The 20,096-nt window shown below is 68.8% G+C and overlaps 1 protein-coding gene across 3 annotated transcripts in view; it reads right to left on the bottom strand.

Moving 5' to 3' along the window:
- Window positions 1-11,102, bottom strand: part of BAHCC1 (BAH domain and coiled-coil containing 1) — a 42,574-nt gene extending 31,472 nt beyond the window's left edge. For 2 of the 3 annotated variants that reach the window (XM_045572240.1, XM_045572241.1), the window contains exon 1: window positions 10,878-11,102. In XM_045572240.1, coding sequence (XP_045428196.1) covers window positions 10,878-11,067 — 190 coding nt within the window. In that variant the 5' untranslated portion in view covers window positions 11,068-11,102. Of the gene's footprint in view, window positions 1-7,103; window positions 7,417-10,877 lie in introns of all 3 variants that reach the window. The other variant, XM_045572242.1, reaches the window with a different exon arrangement.
- Window positions 11,103-20,096: the final 8,994 nt, after the last annotated feature.

The following is a 20,096-nucleotide window of genomic DNA, read 5'->3' as shown; positions in this document are numbered from 1 at the left end:
CCACGCCTGCGGCTCTCACGCCACCTCCCAGGCTTCCTGATTCTCCCGCACCCACACGTGAGGGCTGTCGAGTGGGTACAGACGCCTCCCGTTTAATTTGGGTTTAATTGTGATATTAATTTAAGGTAAATTAAAGGCTTATTTTTAGGAGACCCAAAGGGAGGCAGAACGTCCCCAAAAGGGGCCGGCTTCAGGCGGACTGCCCGGGTGACCCGGGGCCCGGTGGCCGTGGCCGTGGCCGTGGCACGTGGCAGGCCACGGGACAGGTCGAGTGCCCACAGGGACCACTGGAGTCCGGCTCCTCCGTCCACGGAGGCCACAGGGGCCCTGCCACAGGCCAGGAGGCAGCAGGAGCCACACGGGCCCTGGCCCAGCCCCCTGCCAGGCCCAGGGGGAGGAGGGGCCGGTGCCACCGCATGCCAAGCGCCCTTCGAGAGCCCACAGACAGGGGCGGGCAGGGCGTGGGCCGTGCGGGAGAGGAGTGAGGGCCGGAGACGGGCGGGGCCCGCGGGCGGGAGGCCCAGGGACACCCACGGCTCTGGCTCCAGCTCCGGGACCGGCTCCCCCGGGCGGGCGAAGGGCAGAGCCTGAAACCTGAGCTGCCTGCAGAGGACACAGCTGTGGCTGCCGCCACCTGGGCCCCCCCACGCACCTCCCAGCAGACGTGTGTGTGTGTGTTTGAGAGTGTGTGTGCACACACAGGCCCCGGCACAGCCTGGGCCACGCGCACACGCACACACACACGCACACGTACATGCATGCACACACATGTGCACACACAGGTTCTGGGCACAGCCTGTGCCACGCACACGCCCGCACACACACGCACGCACACACACGCGCACACACACAGGCCCCAGCACAGCCTGGGCCACGCACACGCGCGCACACACACGCACGCACACACACACGCGCACACACAGGCTCCGGGCACAGCCTGGGCCACGCACACACACGCACGCACACACACACACGTGCACACAGGCCCCAGCACAGCCTGGGCCACGCGCGCACACACACACAGGCACACATACACGCACACACAGACTCCGGGCACAGCCTTGGCCACGCACACACACGCACGCACACACACGGGCCCCAGCACAGCCTGGGCCACGCACACACACGCACGCACACACACACACGTGCACACAGGCCCCAGCACAGCCTGGGCCACGCGCACGCGCACACACGCGCACACATACACGCACACACAGGCTCCGGGCACAGCCTGGGCCGGGCACCGGACACGCTGCCTGGGGGTGGGGGCGGCTGCACAGGGTCCCTGTGGCCCCTCCCGCGGGCCTGAGCGGCCCTTTTGGAGACAGAGCAGAGACCACAGGGCCACCCAGAGCCCTGGGGACAGAGAGGGCCCCGGGGCCTGGGGCTCCCCAGCCGGCGGCCAGGCTGGTGCGAGGGGACGCCAAGGCGGGGGAGTGAGCGGGCGGAGTGTGCGGTGCGGCCCGGCCCAGGCGTACGGCCTCTGGCCCCGGGGCGGGTCTGCAGGGGGGGCCTCTGCCCACAGCAGGGACCCCCCCCCCGCTGGCTGAGGGCCAACCCCCCCCCACGCTGCATCCCAGCCCCGGCCCAGCCCACCCGCCGGCCCGGCCGTGAGGGGCTGTGGTGGCCCCCAGCTGCGCGTGGAGCCCCAGGAGAGAGAGCCCCTGCAGGACAGGCAGGGGGACCCCGTGCCCTGCCTCCGGGAGGGTCCGTCCTTAGTTCAGGACAAGAAGGCTCTTCCCCGTGGGGGTGGGACGCCCAGCCGCCCTGTGGGGCTGAGCCTGCTGCTCGGAGGCCCTGGGGCACCCACCAGTCCTCGCCGTCCCCTCGCTACCACTTCCAGAAATTTCCGCGGAAAACCGAGACCTCCGCCCGGAGGCGCTGCAGGCACACGCCAGGGCCCCTCCTGCACCCACGGTCTCCGCGTCTAAAGGCACTGGACTCTGTTGGGGGGACTGGGGAGGGGGCTGGGGGCAGGGAGCCCAACCCACCTGTGTGTCCCTCTCCTCCCCAGCCCCCCCGGTTAGGGTGAAAACACAGCACAGGGTCCCCACGGGTCCCCCTGCAGCCTGAGTGTCCGCACAGCAGTGGCTGCTTCGAGGCCTGGGCGCTCCCCACCGGCCTGCCCCCCACACCCCCAGCTGACCCCCCACTGCCGGCCCCACCCCACCCCCCACCGGAGCCCACGCCGGCCCCAACCCCACCCCCCACCGGAGCCCACGCCGGCCCCACCCCCACCCCACCGGAGCCCACGCCGGCCCCACCCCACCCCCCACCGGAGCCCACGCCGGCCCCACCCCCACCCCACCGGAGCCCACGCCGGCCCCACCCCCACCCCACCGGAGCCCACGCCGGCCCCACCCCCACCCCACCGGAGCCCACGCCGGCCCCACCCCACCCCCCACCGGAGCCCACGCCGGCCCCACCCCCACCCCACCGAAGCCCACGCCGGCCCCACCCCCACCCCACCGGAGCCCACGCCGGCCCCACCCCCACCCCACCGGAGCCCACGCCGGCCCCACCCCCACCCCACCGGAGCCCACGCCGGCCGCGCCCACCCGTCCTCAGCAGCTGCGGGCGGAGGCGGCGATGTTATACATCACGACCAGCGGGCGGCCTGACAAATAGGCCCGTGTGATCCGGATGGTATATTACCCCATAAAGCCGTCAGCGGGCATGGGCGCCCCCCCGCCCGGCCGGCCCCTCCGGACCAGACGCGGAGGCCGGGCCGCTGTCTACTCGCCTCGCAGTGCCGGGAGCCGGCAGCCGGGCCGGGAGACGGGGGACGGGAGCCGGCACGCTGTGCACCCAGAGGCCCGGCTCCCGGGAGGCCCTCACGCGGGCGGCCCCACGGGCAGGAGGTGCAGTGGGAGCCGCAGAGGGAGCCGGCCGGCCTGCAGGGGGCCCTGTCCTGGGTGTCCGATGGCACCACGCACCCACCAGGAGGGAGCCCTGCCCCCGGGGGCACCCCAAGGCGGAGCTGGACTTCCTACGGGACCCCTGACAGATGCTGGTCCTGCCTCCCAGGCAGCCCCCCCAGGGCGGGGGCCCCTCTGAGGAGGCGCCGCCGAAGGTCGCAGCACTGCAGTGGGCTGGGGTCAAGGGTCAGCAGAAAGCCCCTGGGACTCTGCCACTCAGGGCGTGTGTGTGTTTGGGGGGAGGGGGCCTCTATTCAGATATTTGTGGTAGGGAGGAAGCCAGGCGGGGCTGGGCCTCTTCCAGGAGGGAGAGGGCCCCCCCAGCACTCATTCCCAGGGGCACTGGCTGACCTCTATCCGGGCTTGGGAATTCCCAGGCTCAGACTCTGGAGGTGGACCAGGGCATTCTGGGAAGTGTAGTCCTTTGGGAGTTGGAGGGCCTTTGTGGGAGCAGCTGGGGGAGGAAGTGGAAGGCTCCTGGGGGGGCCGGACTGGGGCCAGCACCGGGCCTGCAGCCGCGGGCGCGGGCGGGGTTTCTGAGCGGCCGCCTGGGGCGTGTTTTGGTGGGGAGACCAGGGAACTCCCCAGAGGGAGGATCAGGCCACAGTGCGGAGCCGGCCTCCTCTGCCTGCTGCCGACGCCCGGGGAGGGAGGCTCCACCGGGCCCAGAGAGGCTGGGGGCTCACAGCCCTCCAACGACATGTGTAAGTTGACGGCGAACATCCTATCAACTCACCGGAGTGTATCCTGACGGTTCGAACACACTCTTAAAGGTGTAGCATCATTTATCAAATTAACCTCGCCGGGCCTGGCCTGTCCTCGCCCACCCTCTCTCCTCCGCCTCCCAGGCACCCTGCCTGGCACCGGGGTGCGGGGAGACACGGTCCCTGCCCCTAGGGCCCACCGCTCAGGTGCCACCTTCCCGCCTGCCCCAGGCCGGGCAAGCCCAGTAATTGCCACGAAGTGACAAATGCCAGAAGCCCCACCAATTAAGTTTGAACGCACGCAAAGCTCGGTGGCCAGTAAGTTATTATTTTTATTAGCTGGAGTTCCCGTAAGAGGGAGCGGCCGCTCCCATGAATGGCTCCTGTATAATTTATCTCGCGCGGCCGGCCACGCTGCCAGGCCCGGCATATTTTTAGCCGGCTCTGTTGTTGGGTTTGGCTGTTTTATGTGTGTTTCGGAGGTATTTTTAGCCTCGTCCATGTTATGCTAACAGCCTCCTATGTGTTGTGTCCTGTCTGTGCGGCTGCTGAACCCTGTCTCGCAGCCGGAGCAGCCGGCGGAGATTTCTAAGAATAACCGGGAGCCCGCCCGGGGCGCACGCTTCCGCCGGCCACTCCTGCCTCCGGCGAAGGTGCCGCGTCTCACGTGGCCGGGAGGAGCCCCGAGAGGGCACCAGGCCGGGCGCAGCCCCCCGGGGGACAGCCGGGCGGCGGGAGCCCTGGGTTCCGGGTGGGGGCCCTGGGGCGCGGGCGCTTTGAAGTCTGGCTCTGTCCCCAGCGAGCGGGGGCAGGGTCTGGGGAAGCAGCTCGCTCACACCTCCTCAGCGTGGGGACCACACTCGCGCTGTCGCCGAGTTAATGAGGTATTTACGAAAATGTACTCTTTCTCCCTCAAAACAAAAAAAAACCGAGGGGGAGGGGAGCCCTCTGACGGGGTCTCTTCTCACCGGGAAACTCTTTCCCCTCCGGCCCAGTCCTCCGGGGGGCGCCGGCAGTCACCCTCCGGGGGGGCACACGGACCAGCCCCACCAACACCCCGGCCCAGGGCGCCTGGCTTCGCCATTCGCACCCGAACGGGGCAGGCGGCGGCGGGAGGCCCCACCTGCGGGCAGACCGGCTCCCGTGGGATGCCCCCGCCTCCCGGAGGCCCGGCATTCCCGAAGGCTGGCCCCTGGCGCAGGGAGGGTGCAGGGTGGGGCGGACGGGGAGGGGTGATCCCCGGCGCCCAGCAGCGCGGCGCCCAGGGAGCCTGGCCTCGCAGGCTCCTCCCGCGGCGCCCGCACACGCAGAGCTGACGGCGCTGAGACGCCTGCGCCCATCGCACCTCTGGGCGACACGGTGAAGGAGCAGCTCTTCCCGCAAGTCCGACGGGACGCCCCGGAGCTTTCATTTTTAGGGACGAGGCCCTGGAGCCCCAAGGCCGGTCCCTCGGGCTGCCGCGCAGAGAGCAGGCCGGCGGCGGGGGAGCCCTCGGCCCAGGAGCCCAGGAGCCAGGCTCTGTCTCCGGCTGCCCCTCCCCAGCTCCGGCCGGGCCGAGGGGAGGGAGCTGGGAGCCGCAGTGGCCTGGGCCACCGAGAGGGACAGGAAGTCCCCCTCACCGGCCATCTGGAAACCCGGACACGAGATGTAAAAAAACACCGTTTTCACTTAAGGATGCTTGTTTTTCTCTACCCCAGCTCACAGACAGACCCAGACCAGCACCAAGGGGCTGAGGGCACGGTGGCTCTTTTTTTAAGACAACGGTGTCGTTAAATTTCAGAAACCGACACAACCTTCCGCCTTCCCGCGCTTCGAAAGCCTTTCCAGGGGCAGATGCTTCTCGGTGGACACACTGTCCGGGCCCTGGCACAAACGGCCGAGTGTGTGTGGCCGAGCACAATAGGTCTCTCCAGTCCCGGGGGCACGTGCCCCCCGGAGCACCCTGCCTACGGGGGGGGCCAGCACCCACCCCATTTCCCCAAACCCGCCAGGCCTGGCTCCAAGAACCACGTGGTCAGACGTGCAGTGAGCGAGACAATGGTTTGGGCCCCGAGACCACATTCCCACTGCCTCACGTGGAGACGGCCCCAGGAGGAATGGGGACGGAGAGGGGAATGGCGGCGAAGCAGGACTGGGCCAGGAGGCAGGGCTGGGCACAGGGAGAGGGGATCCGGTCACGCCACAACACGCCACCCCACGCCACCCCAGGGATGGCCTGCTTGCCCGTGCATTACCCAGAAAGCCTGGGTGCTGAGGGCTTTCGGACCTTGTTTTCAAGGTGCTTGTCCCTGCCAGGCCAGAGGGGAGAAGCGGGTGAGGCGGTGAGGGGGTGAGGGGCTAGGGGGAGAGGGGGGAGAGGGGGGAGAGGGGGGAGGGGGAGAGGCAGTCCCCGCTCCCATCCCCCGCCTGCAGGCTCAGCCTCCGGAGAAGGGCTGAGGGGGAAGCCGGCCCTGCCCCCACCCCCCTCGGACCCGGCGAGCTCTTTCCAGTTACACACCCGGCGAGGGGACGGGAGAGGGAGCGGGCGACCGGAGGCTGCCCTGGGCCCGGGCCTTTGGAGCCTCTGCCGCCGCCGGGCCGCCGGTGACGGAGCCGCGGCCTCTCTCTCCGGGAAACGGACGTTTCTCCCGGGGCCGCTGCTTCCGACAGGCCGTCCGCGGCCGCCGCTCCATCCTAATCCAGCGCTAATTGTAATCCCATTAAGGCTGATATAATTTTATTAGCATTCACAGTTCACCAGGCCAGCAAGGAGGACGCTCCTGCCAAATTAACCACCGCCGACGCCGATGTTTACAACAAACTGTCACCAAACCCAGCCGCCTCCAGGGTGACCCGTCCCCGCGCCGCTGCCAGCTCCGCGCCGGGCCTGGGACCCGCTGCGCCTCCCCCGCCCCGGAGCCCCGCTCCCCGCCCGCAGGGCGCCCGGCCCGGGCAGCTCCGCCGGCCGCCCTGCGGGAGGGCCCTCCGGGCGCGGGCGCCGCGCCTCCTCGCTCCCCGGAGCAGAGCGCCCGGAACCCGCCTCCAACCCTGTGACTCCCGCTGACTCGCCTGCACCGAAATCCGGGCGCCCCGCCCCGCGGAGCCGCCGCCGGAGCGGGAGGCCGGGCCCCGGTCAAAGCAGCAGCAGCCGCCACCCTCCGCCCCGGCACCCCCGCCCCTTGCACAGGCCGGGCGCCCCGCCGCGCCGGGCACCGCCGGCCGCGGAGAGCCCCCGGGTTCGCCCGGAAGGTCCCGGCCGGGAGGGAGTCGCCGCGGCTTTCGCTGCGGGAGCGGGCGGGGGAGGCGCAGAGGCCGGGCGGCCCGGGGGGCGGACGCCGAGGCGGCCACGGGGCCCGCGAGGACCGTCTGCGCGGCCGCGGGGGCGGGGACTGCGCTCCGCCCGGCAGCCCGCGCCGGAGCCGGGAAGTGAAAGCGAAGGCGCGGGGCACCCTCCGCCGGCCCGCACCCTCCGCCCGCACCCTCCGCCGCCCCGGGCACTGACCTGCGTGCGAGGCCATGGGCAGCGGCGGCGGGAAGAACTTTCCGGGCGGGAAGGGCGCGGCGGGCTGCGCGGCGGCGGCGCTGCGGTGGCCCAGGCTCCCGCGCTCCGGCAGCAGATGCGGCGGCGGCGGCGCGAAGTCGCGGCCATCCATGCCGGGCCCGGCCCCGGCCCGCCGCCTCCCGGGAGCAGCGCGGCCGGGGCCCGGGGCGGCTCGGGGCGCGGGCGGCGGCGGGGCCGGTCAGCAGGCCGGCGGGCTGGGCTCCCCGGCGGGCGGCCGTGCGCCGAGCCGGCGGCCGCCGTGCGGGTCCATGGTCTGCGGAGGGAAGCAGAGGAGACTCGGTCAGCGGAGGCTGGGCCCGTCCCCGACCCGCAGCGCCCTGAGCGCGGCCAGGCCCCGCGCCCGGCTCCCCGCGCGCCACGCACCGTCCCGGCCGCGCTCGGCCCGGAGCCCGGGGAGCCCGGCGCAGCCCTCGCCGCTTCCCTGCGCGTCCCCGCGGGTCCCTGCGGCGAGGGCGCCGCGGCAAAGGCTGCTGGCTCCGCGGGCGATAAACCCAAACCTGCGGAGCCATCGCGCGCGCACGCACACTCACACTCTCACACACACTCAGTCACACACACACTCACACAACACACCCCCTCTACACACACACACACACACACACACTCACACACACACCCTCTACACACACTCACACACACACACACACACACACACTCCCACACACCCTCTACACACACTCACACACACACTCACACACACACACCCTCTACACACACACTTACACACACACACACTCACACCCTCTACACACACACACACAACACACACCCTCTACACACACTCACACACACTCACACAACACACACACCCTCTACACACACACACAACACACACACCCTCTACACACACACTCACACACACACACTCACCCTCTACACACACACTCACACACACACACTCACCCTCTACACACACACACACAACACACACCCTCTACACACACTCACACACATACACACACACACACACTCACACACACACCACACACACAACACACACCCTCTACACACACTCACACACACTCACACACACACACACTCACACACACCCTTCCCCTCCCCTCCCCCGCCGCCCGGAGGCTCCGTGGAAGGACCGGTTCCGCGCGGCGAGTCTGGTTCCCCGCGTCCCCCTCGCCGAGGAGCCGCGCTAATTAAGCGAGTAATTTTATTGATTGTAACTCAGGAGTTTTTTATAACCTTCCGCTTCTCCCCTTCCCCATCCCCCATGCATCTTCCAGCTCCTTTTGAACTCACCGCCCCCTCCCCCCGCTCCGACCCGGCCAGGCCCCGCGCCCGGCCAGGCCCGCTCCCTCCCCCCCGACCCCGCGTCCCCAAGCCCGGGGCTCCCCGGCGAGGCCCGCACCGTCACCCCGCCCCCAGCCCGCCCGCCGGGCCTTCCTCCCGGGCCGGGCTCCGGGCGGAGGGGACGGGTTATCCCCCTCCCGGCGCCCAGGGCAGCCGCGGGCTCCTTCCTTCCCGCGCCCGCTCGGGCTCCGGGCCTGCGCCGCTCTCCCCGGGCGCGGAGCGGCGGGTGGACCTGGAGACTCTTCCCTTGGAGACTCCGGGGGGCTTCCCAGCAGACCCCGGGCTTCCGTGGTCACCCCATTCCTCCGGGCAGGGCCCCTAACAACGCCCCCGCCCGCCTCCCCGCCGGAAGCGGGGCGTCCGCTCCGGGGCGCACACGGGACAACGGGGGTCGCGGAGGAACGGCCGGAGGCGCCGCGCCACGTGGGCTCCGGGGATGGCGCGCGGCCCGGACCCGGAGCCGCAAGGTTTTGTGTTTCCATCGCCGCCAACAAAGGGGCCTCGCCGGGACCGTGCGGAGAGCCGAGCGGCCGGGCCTCGGGCGCGGGCCGTTCGCATCGCAGCACGGAGGCCGCGGGCGCTGCGGCGTCCTGCTCGCAGGCTGTTTCTGTGTTTGATTTAATCTACGCCCGAAAACACCGTGTATGAAGTGAATACATATTTGCTCAGCTGATAAGCTTTTTAATATTTATTCGGAGAGCTTTCGCATTGTCAACTGACGCGCCCCCAGTCTCTTTGTCTCTCCATCCACTTCCCACAAAGGGCTCGGCGCCCTCTCCTCTGGGATCGCGGCCGCGGTCCCGGGTCCAACAAACCGCGCGCCGCCGCCGCCTCTCGCCTGCGCCGCCCGGGCCGCCGGCCTCCGGAGCGGGCGCGGGGCGGGCGGGACAAAGGGAGAGGGCGAGCGGAGGGGGGTCCCGAACCTGCGGCCCGCAGGCGCCGTGCCGGAGGGGCTGCGTGCCGGGGGCTTTTGTTTGGGGAGATTCCTTGTTTCTGATAAAAATGTTCCACCTCGTCCCGGGAGCGCGGGCCGCTCCGCTTCTCCGGACGCGGGCTCCGCCGCCCGCAGCAGCGTGAACCCCACCTCCGGCGGACCCCTCCCGCCAGCCCGGGAGCTCCGCACCGGGCGGCCACTGCGGCCTCCGCGGCGAGCGGGCCGCCGATGGGCTTTCCCTCGTGTCCTCGGCTCCCGTGGAGGGCGCGGCCGCCGAGGCCTGCGAGCCGAGCCGCCCCCCCACCGGAGCCCCCCGCCCCCGCCCCCGCCCCCGCCCGGAGCCGCCGCACCGGACAGACTCCGGCCCGTGGAGCCGGAGCCCGCGCCGCCGAGGGCGTTTTGTAAGAACCGGATCCGGGAACCCGGTGGCGGGGCGAGGTCTCCGGAGCCGGCCGTCCCTTCTTCCCGTGGCGCGCGGCCCGGGATGCGGGACCCCCCGGGTTTGCTCTGACTGTAACCTGCGCCCTCGAAACCCGCCCTCGCTCCGGCCTCCCCCGAGGACCGGGGCCCCCTCGGTGGGCTCCCCGGCGCCGTCCGCGGGGCCTGCGGGCTGGGCTGGGGCGGCGCCGCCGGAGAACCCGCTCCCTGCGAAACGGCCGCCCCCGCCGGCGTCCGGATGGCTCCGCGCTGCTCCCCGCGCTCCGGCCGCAGCCCCCGCCGCGCAGACCGGGCCGAGCCCCTCGCTGCCCGGATCGCGGCCGCGAAAAGGACCCGCGGCGCCGGCCTCGCTCCGCTCCCTCCTCCGTCCTCACCGCACACGCTCCCCCCGAATTAGGATCTGGAAACCGAAACCCGGAAACCTCGCCATTCTCCGCCCTCGCCCCGCACCGAGCCGCAAAGCCCCTCCGGTCAGCGGCCGGGTCCCTGCGCCCCGGAGCGGCCGCGAGGGGCCGACCGGGATGCGCTGGGGCGGGGACAAGGTGTGGGGGGGCAGACAATCGGGGTTCGCTGGCGGTGCCACCGGGCCGGCGCGCGTTGGCGGCGCCCGGGGCCTCGGCGACTGTCCAGCCCGCGGCCGCCCGCGCGGTTCGCGTGGGACGCAGCCGGCCCGCCAGTCCCTGTCCTGTCGCGATTATTTATTTTTAATGCTGGGTGTCGATCGAGACAACAAGCGCTCAGAGCAAAGCAAGGACGCGTTACGGGGTGGGGGGTGGGGTTAAAACCGATCGATAAAATTTTTCAGAGGAAAAAAAATCGCTCTTATAGATTGTCCATCTTAAAAAAAAAAAAAAAAAAAAAAAAACCCTGCTCGACATTCTAACGGATTTTTTTAAAGGGAAGATATATATATATATTTCTTAACATCACAACCCTGATTCTCTCTTGCTTAAAAATGTAAATCCCCAAAGCCAAAATAAAAAATAAAAATAAAACAATAAAAATACCAAAAAATTAAAGCAATTTCAGTTACTTACTGGAGGCTGTTTCCTGGACACAATTGAATGCAATACAATGAGCCCAGTGACTGTGACTCTGTTTTGTATTCCTATCGGTATTTTCAGTGTGCTGACTGGCGCTGGGAGCGCAGCGCTTCCACCTCGGCTCCTGCGAGCCCATCCAGAGCGGCGCTCCGCCCGCAGCCGCCGCCGCCCGCCGGCCCTGCATACTAATAAGCTCGTGCCATCGGCCCGCGCAGCCCGCGCGCTGATTGGCCGCGCGGCCCTCGGCGGCCGGGAGCTCGTGCCACTCATTCCGCGTAAACAGGCCTCCCCATAGGCTGGCGCCGGGCCAGCGAGCTGCCAATCAGGGAGCAGCAGGGCTACTACCGAGCCCGTTGGCGCTTAATTCAAGCCGGGCCACTGCGCAGCTCCCTCTGCGCAGATCGCTGCTGCTGAATGGGAATGTGGCGGCGCGGGCGGGAGGGGGAGCGGGCGAGGGGAGCGCGTGTCCGTGCGGGGGGGAGGGGAAAGAAGGTTGTTTTTGTGCGGGGTGTGTGTGTGTGTGTGTGTGTGTGTGTTAATGGGACCCAGTAGGTCTCACGTTTGGCTTCTGGTGCACAAAGTCCAGGAGCAGAAAAAGCAGCACCCTCTGCAGCAGATGCTTTTTTTATACCTGGGATCCGCTGAGCAGGTGGCTGGATCCAGGCACAGGTAGCCCCAGCTCCCGGCACAGAGGATTGATTCCTCGGGATCCCCGGCCCTCCCACCACTCTGAGACCTCCGCCTGCTCGGACAGAGCTCAGACCTCCCTGCAGCCCTGCGGGCGGCTGGTGAGCACGGACTCCACAGTGGCCTACCCGGCCTACTCTGGTCCCCCCTACCCCGGCACCCCGGGAATCAGACCCGGGGGATGGGGGGCCGGAAAGAAGAGTCCTGTCATCTATCTTCGGACTCTCCGTTTTTTATCTCGCTCGACTTTGCAACGGAACGCCGATCAAAATGTAAACCGAGGATTTATGGCCAAGACAAAGATTGCCCTTTTTTTTCATCTGCAACTAGACTTAGAAAAACATGCCCATCTTCATACGCACGGAGTGAAAAACCCGGGCATAATATTCTCCATGCCACTCTCCTGAAATTCCACTAAATTATCGCCCCAGTTAAAAAAAAAAAAAAAAAAAGCCACTGAACCATTATCTTCATCGTAATCATAGGCAAACCACTTTTAAAAATATTCTCCCACAAGGAAAAAAAGCCACAAAAAATAAAAATGTTCTCCAACGAAATGCTATTTATTCTTGGGAGTAAGGTGATGTCTGAGTGGCGATGGGTATATTATTTTTACTTCTCCTTCTACGTGTGGGTCTCTTCCTCCCCCTCTGGGGGGGGGGGGGGGGGAGCACATTTAACCTCCGTAGAAGGGCTGCCCGGCTCACTCCGGCGGGGCCGCGAAGGGGTTAAGCTGGGCCTGCTGTTGTCTCCTTCCGATCCCGGCCCCGCCCGCTCCCCCGGGGCCGCGGGATTGGCTGGCGCCGCGCCAGCGGACTGTCCATCACCGAGTGTAAACAAGGCGCTGATTGGCCGCTGTCCAGGCGGCACCAGGCCCCGAAAAAAGCAATTACTGGCCCCGCGGTTTCAAGGCGCCCGCGGCCGCGGATGAAAGGCGCGGCGCCGGGGACCGTTTCCAGGACCCCCGCGGCCGCCGTCCGCCCGGGAGCCCGGGGCGCGGGAGCCCGGGATCAAAGCGATCCGGGGGACGGGGGAAGCGGCGCCCGGCCCGCCGGCCTCCGCCCGGGCGTCTCTGGCTCGGGGTGGGGGCTCGGGCCGCGGGGGCTCCGGAGAGCCCGGGGCCGCAGGTAAGCGCCGGGCTCCGCGGGCGCAGGACCGGGAGCGCGGCCTGGAGTCCCGGCTCCGGCGACGTGCCGACCGGCGGCGGGGACCGTCCCCCGCGTGGCCGGAGCCCTGGGCTGCCCCGCGCGCCGCGCCCTCCGGAGCGACCCCGGCGGCGGGAGGAGAGGCGGCCCCAGAGATCCGATCGGGCCGGGCCGGGGTGGGTGAGGGGCTGCGGGGCTGGGCGGACCCCGGGCTCGGCCGGGTCTCCGGAGGCTGCAGTGGCCGCGCGGCCCGGCGGGGAGGGTCGTGGAGACGGGTCTTCCGGGCCCCGACCCCGCGGCTGCGGAGGAGCCGGCCCGCTTCCCGCGCTCCCGGGGGCTGCCGCCCGGCTCCGGAGAAATGGCGCCCGCAGCCGCGGCCTCTGCCGCCTCCCGCCCTGGGGCCTCCCGCCGCTCCCCCCGGGCCTGGCTCCGCCGGTCGGCGCTCCCCGGCCCCGGAGGCCCGGCCGCAGGGCGCCCCGCGCGGACGGTGCTCCTGCTCTTCTTCGGAAGCGAGTTCTCCAGCCAGCTGGTTGTCCGGCCGAGGAACCGCACTTCGTTGTTTTCAAGTTCCAGTTGAAACATTTTAAATAAAAGAGGAACCCTCTCCCTCCCAGAGAGCACACCCTGGCGACCCGCGGGTCCTTCCTGCCGGTGCTCCCGACACCCTAGGGGGGGGGGGGCGGGATCCTAGCCCCACTCTACACCAGTGGGGGGTGGCCCCATCTGGTAAGCCCTACCCCAGGACCCCAAATCCTGCCCCAACACCCCCCCCCCTTCGGCAGAAGGTTGCCTGATGCCCTACCCCGGCTTCCGGAGATGGGGCAGCACAGGGCCTCAGGGGTCAGGGCCACCCCGCCCCCCACCCCCCTCACCGGCTGCTGCGAGCATCCGGCATCTGCTTCCTGACTGAGGGTGCGAACTGGCTCCCAGAAACCCTGGGCCCTGCCCCTGCCCCTGCCCCTGCCCCTGCCCGGCCGCAGAGAAGCTGCTGGTGGGCCTGGGCCCAGCCAGTCCCCTGCCTGCGGCCGCCTCCCCCTCCCGTCACTCACAGCAGACCTAGTGCCTAATGGGCTTTTTTCCTTTTTTTTTTTTTAAGTGCTGTTTCAAAACAGTTGTTACAGCAAGAGCTGCAGACGGGCTGCTGGATGCGGCAGGGGCTGGCAGCTGCCCAGGCGGGCGGCGCTCCGCGGCTCCCGTGTTCCCCTCGAAGACGGGAAGCAGCGGCCGCGGGCATGTCTGGCTGAGCACACGCCTGTCCCGGCCTCCGGCTCCTTTCACTCTCCCCACTGTCCTGGCGGACAAATGTTTCCAATTCTGAGGAGCAGCGCGGTGTGGGATCGCAGGCTCTCCTCCCGGGGAAGGCCGAGGCCGAGGAGACGGGAGGGACAGCATGCGGGACACGAATGGGCTCCCTCAGGCCAGCAGCGGGGCGCAGCCAGGGTGCAGCCAGGGCCCTCTTCCTCCCCACGGCCCCGCGCACCCCACCCCCGGCCTGAGGAGAAGACAACGGGCGCCTCGTGCAGCCAGCTGTGCCCTGACACACACACAGTGCCCATGCACACGCATGGTGCTCGCGTGCAGTCTCGTGAGCGCACATGCATAAACGTGTACAACATACATGCACAGCCTTCCGGCCACGCACAGCTCTCCAGAGAACCTGCCTTTCCATGCGCTGCCTGGGGCCCGGGTGTCCCCGCCTCTCCCAGCCCTGGAGCCCACACCCGTGCCCTGAGAGTGGCGGCAGGAACCCTGGAATCATCGGTGTTGAACACGAGGGGCTGTCAGGCGGGTTACGTAAAACCGTGAATCGGTCACCGCGCCAACCACACGCCCGCTCGGGCCTCCGTGCCGCGTCTCCCATTGTTCCCCGGGCGTCCGTCAGCCGGCAAAGGAGAAACCATTTTTGGACAAAAGTGGACCCTTCGTTCCTCCCGCCGAGCTCGGGGGCGAGGCCGGGGGCCTTGCCCGGCAGGTGGGGAGCGCGTAGGACGGTAAAGGGCGGCACCCCCACCAGCCCTCAGCCTCCCTCCCACCTGACGTGTGGCCGCCCAGGGTCAGCCCCGGCCACACTCTGAGTGCGGTTTTTTGCCCCAGATGTGGGGTCTTCTTTCACCTGGGCCTTCGCTGGTGCCCCAGGAGCTGGGCTGTGGGGGAGAGATCAGAAAGGCCAGTCACAGCCCCCAGCGCCCTCAGGTGCTGCCTGGGACCTGGCTGCCTGGCGGGTGGCCTTCTCTGGGCCGCGCCTCCGTCTGGGGGCTGCAGCTTTGCTGGGAGGAGGCCTGTTTTTCTGGGGAGAGGACGAGGCTGCCCCCCTAGAACCAGCCTCCAGGCCCGGCCCTTCACCATCAGGGGCGGCCGCTCCAGGCCCAGGATGGACAGAGAAAGCAGCACGGTGAGCAGCCGGCCGCCTCTCCCCGTGGCCGGGCCCTGAGCCCGGGCTGCATCCCCCCTCCGGGGCCTGAGGCCGAGCACAGCTGCTCCCCGCTCTGCGGCCTCGGGGACACGTTTTTAAAGGCAGCCGGACCTGCGGGGGAGGAACAGAGTCCGTCCCCTGCCTCGAAGGGGCTTTAGTTCCCTGTGGCCGGCCTGTCCAGCCCGGTCGGGAGCTGCCCGGCGCGGCGATGGAGGCTGCTCGGGAGGACCATCGGGGCGGCCGTGGGAGGCAGTCCACCCGGAGCCGTTTGGGCTCCATCGAGGTTTCCACACGCGGGCCAGGCCTCTCCCTCTCTCTGTCAGGACGTGGGACGGGTGCTTGTTACCGCTGTGAGAGACGTGGTGGTGGGAGGTGCCCGGACCCCAGGACAGGGAAGCCTCCAGGCCCTGCTCCCATCTTGGCAGGAGGAAGGCGGGGACCCCAGGGATGTCTGGGAGGGAGTGGGGGGGGGCTGCCCAGGCTGGGTGGAGGAGAAGGAGGCAAAGGAGCTGCTCTCTGGGCACTACTGCACCCTCTAAGGCAGCCGGGGGGGTGCCCCATGGGGGTCTCCTGGCCCAGGGCGGCCCCGCACTGGCCCTGTCGTCCTGCCCCTGAGGAGGGCCCAGAGCTGCCAGTAGGGCCGGGCAGGTGGCTCAGTGGCTGGAACGGCCCCGTTTGGTGACGGGAGCTCCGGTGGGGCCTGGGGGGGATGGTCACCAGGTGCTTCCAGGCCCCCCGAGCCTGGCTCCGTCCTCCCCAAGGGCACGGCCTCCCGCAGCCTGGCAGCCCAGCCGCCGGGAAAGTGCCGAGTAAGCACCGGCCGCTCCGGCCGTGTTGGAGTGTGTTTACACGTGTCACTGTCGGGTGCGTGCGGACGAGGCTGGGGGCCAGGCGGCCGGGGCTGGTCTTGCAGGAGGGGGGTGGGGAGAGGGTGGAGGCTGGATGGCAGGGCCCTCCAAGGACACCCGGCTGGTCCAGGCTGCGCTGCAGCAGGCACCCCGGCTGGGAGACCTGGGGGACGGGACTGGGAGCTGGCAGAGCCCCCCCATCACCACCACCCAGGCCCGCAAGTCCCCTGAGCACCAGCAGAGCTGTGGCCGCCACCGGCGGTGCAGGGGCAGGAACCTGGGTCTCCTGTGTAACGGCCCCTCCAGCCCCGGCCCCAGCAGAGGGCCCCAGAGGGCAGGGCGCTGGGCGCTGCCCAGGCAGACTCCTCCAGACACAAAGCAGAGGCCTGGGGGCACACACCTGGCCGCCCTCCTGCCCCCCCACCACACACACAGGCACACACACATCTCCCAGCCCTCCCCCAGCTCCTGCAGCCCGGAGCTTTCCCCGGGTGACAGCCACCGGCCGGCCTGCCGGGCCGCACCGGGCGGCGGGCGGGCGGGCTCAGCGCCCTCGGTTTGGGGGTGGTGCCGGTGAGTCCCGCGAGCCCGCGGCCTGGCTGCCTGAGGCCCGTGGAGGCTCCCGTGATTCCCATCCAAACGCCCACCGAGCAGCGAGCCCTCCGCCCAGGGCCAGGCCGGGGCGGGCACGGGGCGGGCACAGGGCGGCGGGACCCCCTCGGACCCGGCCGCGGCCTTTGTTACTAGGAGGCGGATGGTCTAATTAAAAACCATCCGGTGTCCCTTTCTCTCTGACCCGCCCATCAGTGAGGCTGCAGCCATGACCCCTGAGGAGTGGGGGTCCAGGGCAGTGTCCCACAGACACCCCAGAACACCCCCTCTTCCAACGGCCCCAGCAGGGCGCCCGGCTCCCGGGACACGTGCCCGGCCTCTGCGCTCAGTCCCGGGCAGCCCCTCCAGGCACAGCCGCCGGCCCGCTGCCCCCTCCCACCGCTTCCCCGGAGCGGAGCGGGCCGGACTGTGTTCATTCCTGCTTTTAAAGCGGCGTCTGCGGCGGGAGGGGGTCGAAGCCCCTGCGTCCGAGCCGGGAACAAAGGCCTTTGGGACCCGCGTCGGGAGAAGCGCGCGCAGCACCTACCGGGCAGCTCGGCGGCGGCGGCTCCCGGCCCTACAACCGGGAGGCGGCCCGAGGCGCCGCCACCGCAAACTCACGGCCTGGGCGACGCGCTCCTCCGCGCACGGCCGGTGACACTAACGGAAAACTGATGGCGAGGAGCGAGCTCCAGTCCCCGCTCCGCCCGCCCTGCGTCTGCGGCCGGGACCGAGCCGGGGCGGGAGGTGTGGCCGCCGCGGCGGAGCGCTCCGAGCCCCGCCGATGCCTCCTCCCGGATCCGGCTCCGGCCCCGGCCGCGGGCTGGGCGGGACCGCGACCCGCCAGCTCCCGCCGCATCCCGGGCAGAAGCCAGGCCGCCCTCCGCGCTCCGGGCTGGCCCCGCGGGGCGGCAGCCACGCGCCCAGTCCCCGCTCCGGAGGGCCCGGCCCAGGTCGGGGCTCCTACGTGCCCGGGCGCTGGCTCACTCCCCACCTCCGCGTCTCCATCCCCACCGCGCGGGAGCGCAGGGAGGACCGGCCCAGCCCCCGCTCCCGAGCCGGGACCAGCGAGCACGCAGGGCCCGGGCCGCCCGGCCGGAGCGCCGCTCTCCGCTGCCCGCGCGGGGCTCCCGGGGCGCGCCCGGCGCCTCCAGGCACCGACCCCGCCGCCGCATCCTTCCGGCGCCGCCGCCCCGCCGGCCTTTGTCCGCCGCGGGAAGGTCACTCCCAGGGGCGCGAGGGCAGCGGCCAGGCCCGGGCGCAGAGCGCTCCCCGCCCCTCCTCCACCCCTGGGACTGAGTCCCCGGCTTCCTCCGGCCCTGCCCACTGCCCCCCTGCGCCCCGGGCCTGAGACATTGTAGTGGGGGGGAGACGCCCTGGGCCTGGTACATTGTAGCGGGGACGGGCTGATACATTGTAAGGGGGACGGGCTGATACATTGTAGCAGGGACGGGCTGATACATTGTAGCGGGATGTCCTGGGCCTGATACATTGTAGCGGGGACGGGCTGATACATTGTAGCGGCAACATGGCTGGTACATTGTAGCGGGGACGGCCTGAGCCTGGTACATTGTAGCGGGGACGGGCCTGGTACATCAGTGTTTTTCAACCTTTTTTGGGCAAAGGCACACTTGTTTCATGAAAAAAATCATGAGGCACACCACCATTAGAAAATGTTAAAAAATTTAACTCTGTGCCTATATTGACTATATATTGTATAAAGTAATTCTCTTGAATAGGAATCAAATAAACACAAAGAAAGTATTTTATAATTACTTTATTATGAAATATTAAGTAAACAAAATAGTGAAAAATTATAAAATTCTTGTCTTGTCTGCACCTACGGCACACCAGGCAACATCTCGCGGCACACTAGTGTGCCGTGGAACCGCGGTTGAAAAACGCTGTGGTACATTGTAGCGGGGGCGGCCTGAGCCGGATACAATGTAGCTCTGGATGCACTGGGACTGGGAGCCGGCTCTCAACAAGTGGGGGAGAGGGGGCTTCTGAGAGAGGACATGGAGGAGGAGGCCCAGGGGCTCAGGGAGAGCACCCTCCTGTCCTCCTGGCTCCAGGAGCCACACTCCGGAGCCTCGGGGCAGCCAGGTCAGGATGGCGGTGCCTGTTTTAGAGGAGCACAAGGGCGGAGACAGAGCCAGTGCCTGCCTTCCAACAGGGGCTGGGGACCTGGCCCAGACTCTGCTGTAAATCCGGTGTGGGGGCCGGCCTGTGGGTCCTGGGCAGCCCCTGCCTCATGGAGGGGGCAGGCCGTGGCAGGACGCCCCCAAGAGCCAAGAGCGTGGGCCTCGGGGCGCAGCACCCGCAGCGGACCCCCAGGGCCTGTGTTCCGTGGGCCCGGCCCGAGGTGGGAGCCCCGATGGAGCCGCTGGGAGGGCTGCTCGGGGCGCAGGGTGGGGAAGCCTGACCCAAAGGGCCTGTGGGGCTGACGGAGCCCCCTCAGGCTCAGGAGCCGGCGGCGGCGGCGGTGGCAGCGGCGTGACGAGCCGGCTGACTGCAGCTGTCGCATCGCTCAGGCAGAACCGGCTGGGAGGCCCGCAGCCCTGGCCCCAGCAGCTGAGCCCCCTCCGGGCCGGCGGCAGGCTCCTGGGGGAGGGACGCAGCTGGGGACGCACAGAATGGGGTCCTTGTGCTGCTATCGGCGACCCGGGCCCGATGAACACGGCTTTGTCTGCCCCTCGCTCCCGTGGCGGCCACGGGACCAGCAGGCATCAGCGCCTGGGGCTTCCTGACCGAGTGGCTGCGCTTGGGCCTCGGTTAACCCTTGAGTGGGTGTCAGAGGCCCCGTGTTCCCAGTGTCAGCCCCGAGGGTCGCAGCAGTTTGTCCAGCGGAATTTCTCCGGTTCCCAGGCTGAGCCATTGGGAGGGTGGGAGGGAGGCCGGCAGCAGGGGTGGGGGGCCCAGGGGGCGGTAACGGGGGGGGGCATCCAGCCACGCCAGGCCCCGCTGGGAACGGAAGCCACGGTGATGAGCCCTGATCCGGTCTGGCTCCGGCATGCGCCTGATTGTGGGAGTTCTTTTTTTATTTTTCATTTTATCTGTATTGATTCAGAGAGGAAGGGAGAAGGAGAGATACAAACATCAACGAGGAGAGGATCATGGATGGCTACCTCCTGCTCGCCCCTCACTGGGATCGAGGCTGCAACCTGGGCCTGGGCCCCGGCCGGGAATTGAAGGGACCGTGACCTCCCGGTTCCTAGGTGGACGCCAACCACTGAGCAACACTGGCCCGCCTTTTTGAGGATATTTTTTATTATTAATTTTGAGAGAGAGAGAGTGAGAGAAAGAGAGCAACATCGGTCTGCACAGGCCCCGGGAGGAGTTCTTGGTCACACACAGCACCCTCAGCCGCCAGGGTCTCAGCGCCAATGGCAAAGGGAGGCCCAGCAGTGCCTCTGCAGAAGGACGGGGTCGGGTGTCAGGCGGGGCTCCTGGAGCCGGAGGGCGGAGGGCGGAGGGGGGCCTGAGGGCTGGGGCCGCCCCATGGGTCTGGCCCTCCTTGTGGGCGGGC

The sequence above is a fragment of the Pipistrellus kuhlii genome, unplaced genomic scaffold, assembly GCF_014108245.1.
Source record: "Pipistrellus kuhlii isolate mPipKuh1 unplaced genomic scaffold, mPipKuh1.p scaffold_m20_p_44, whole genome shotgun sequence".
NCBI lineage: Eukaryota > Metazoa > Chordata > Mammalia > Chiroptera > Vespertilionidae > Pipistrellus > Pipistrellus kuhlii.
This window is presented reverse-complemented; position numbering and strand designations above follow the sequence as displayed.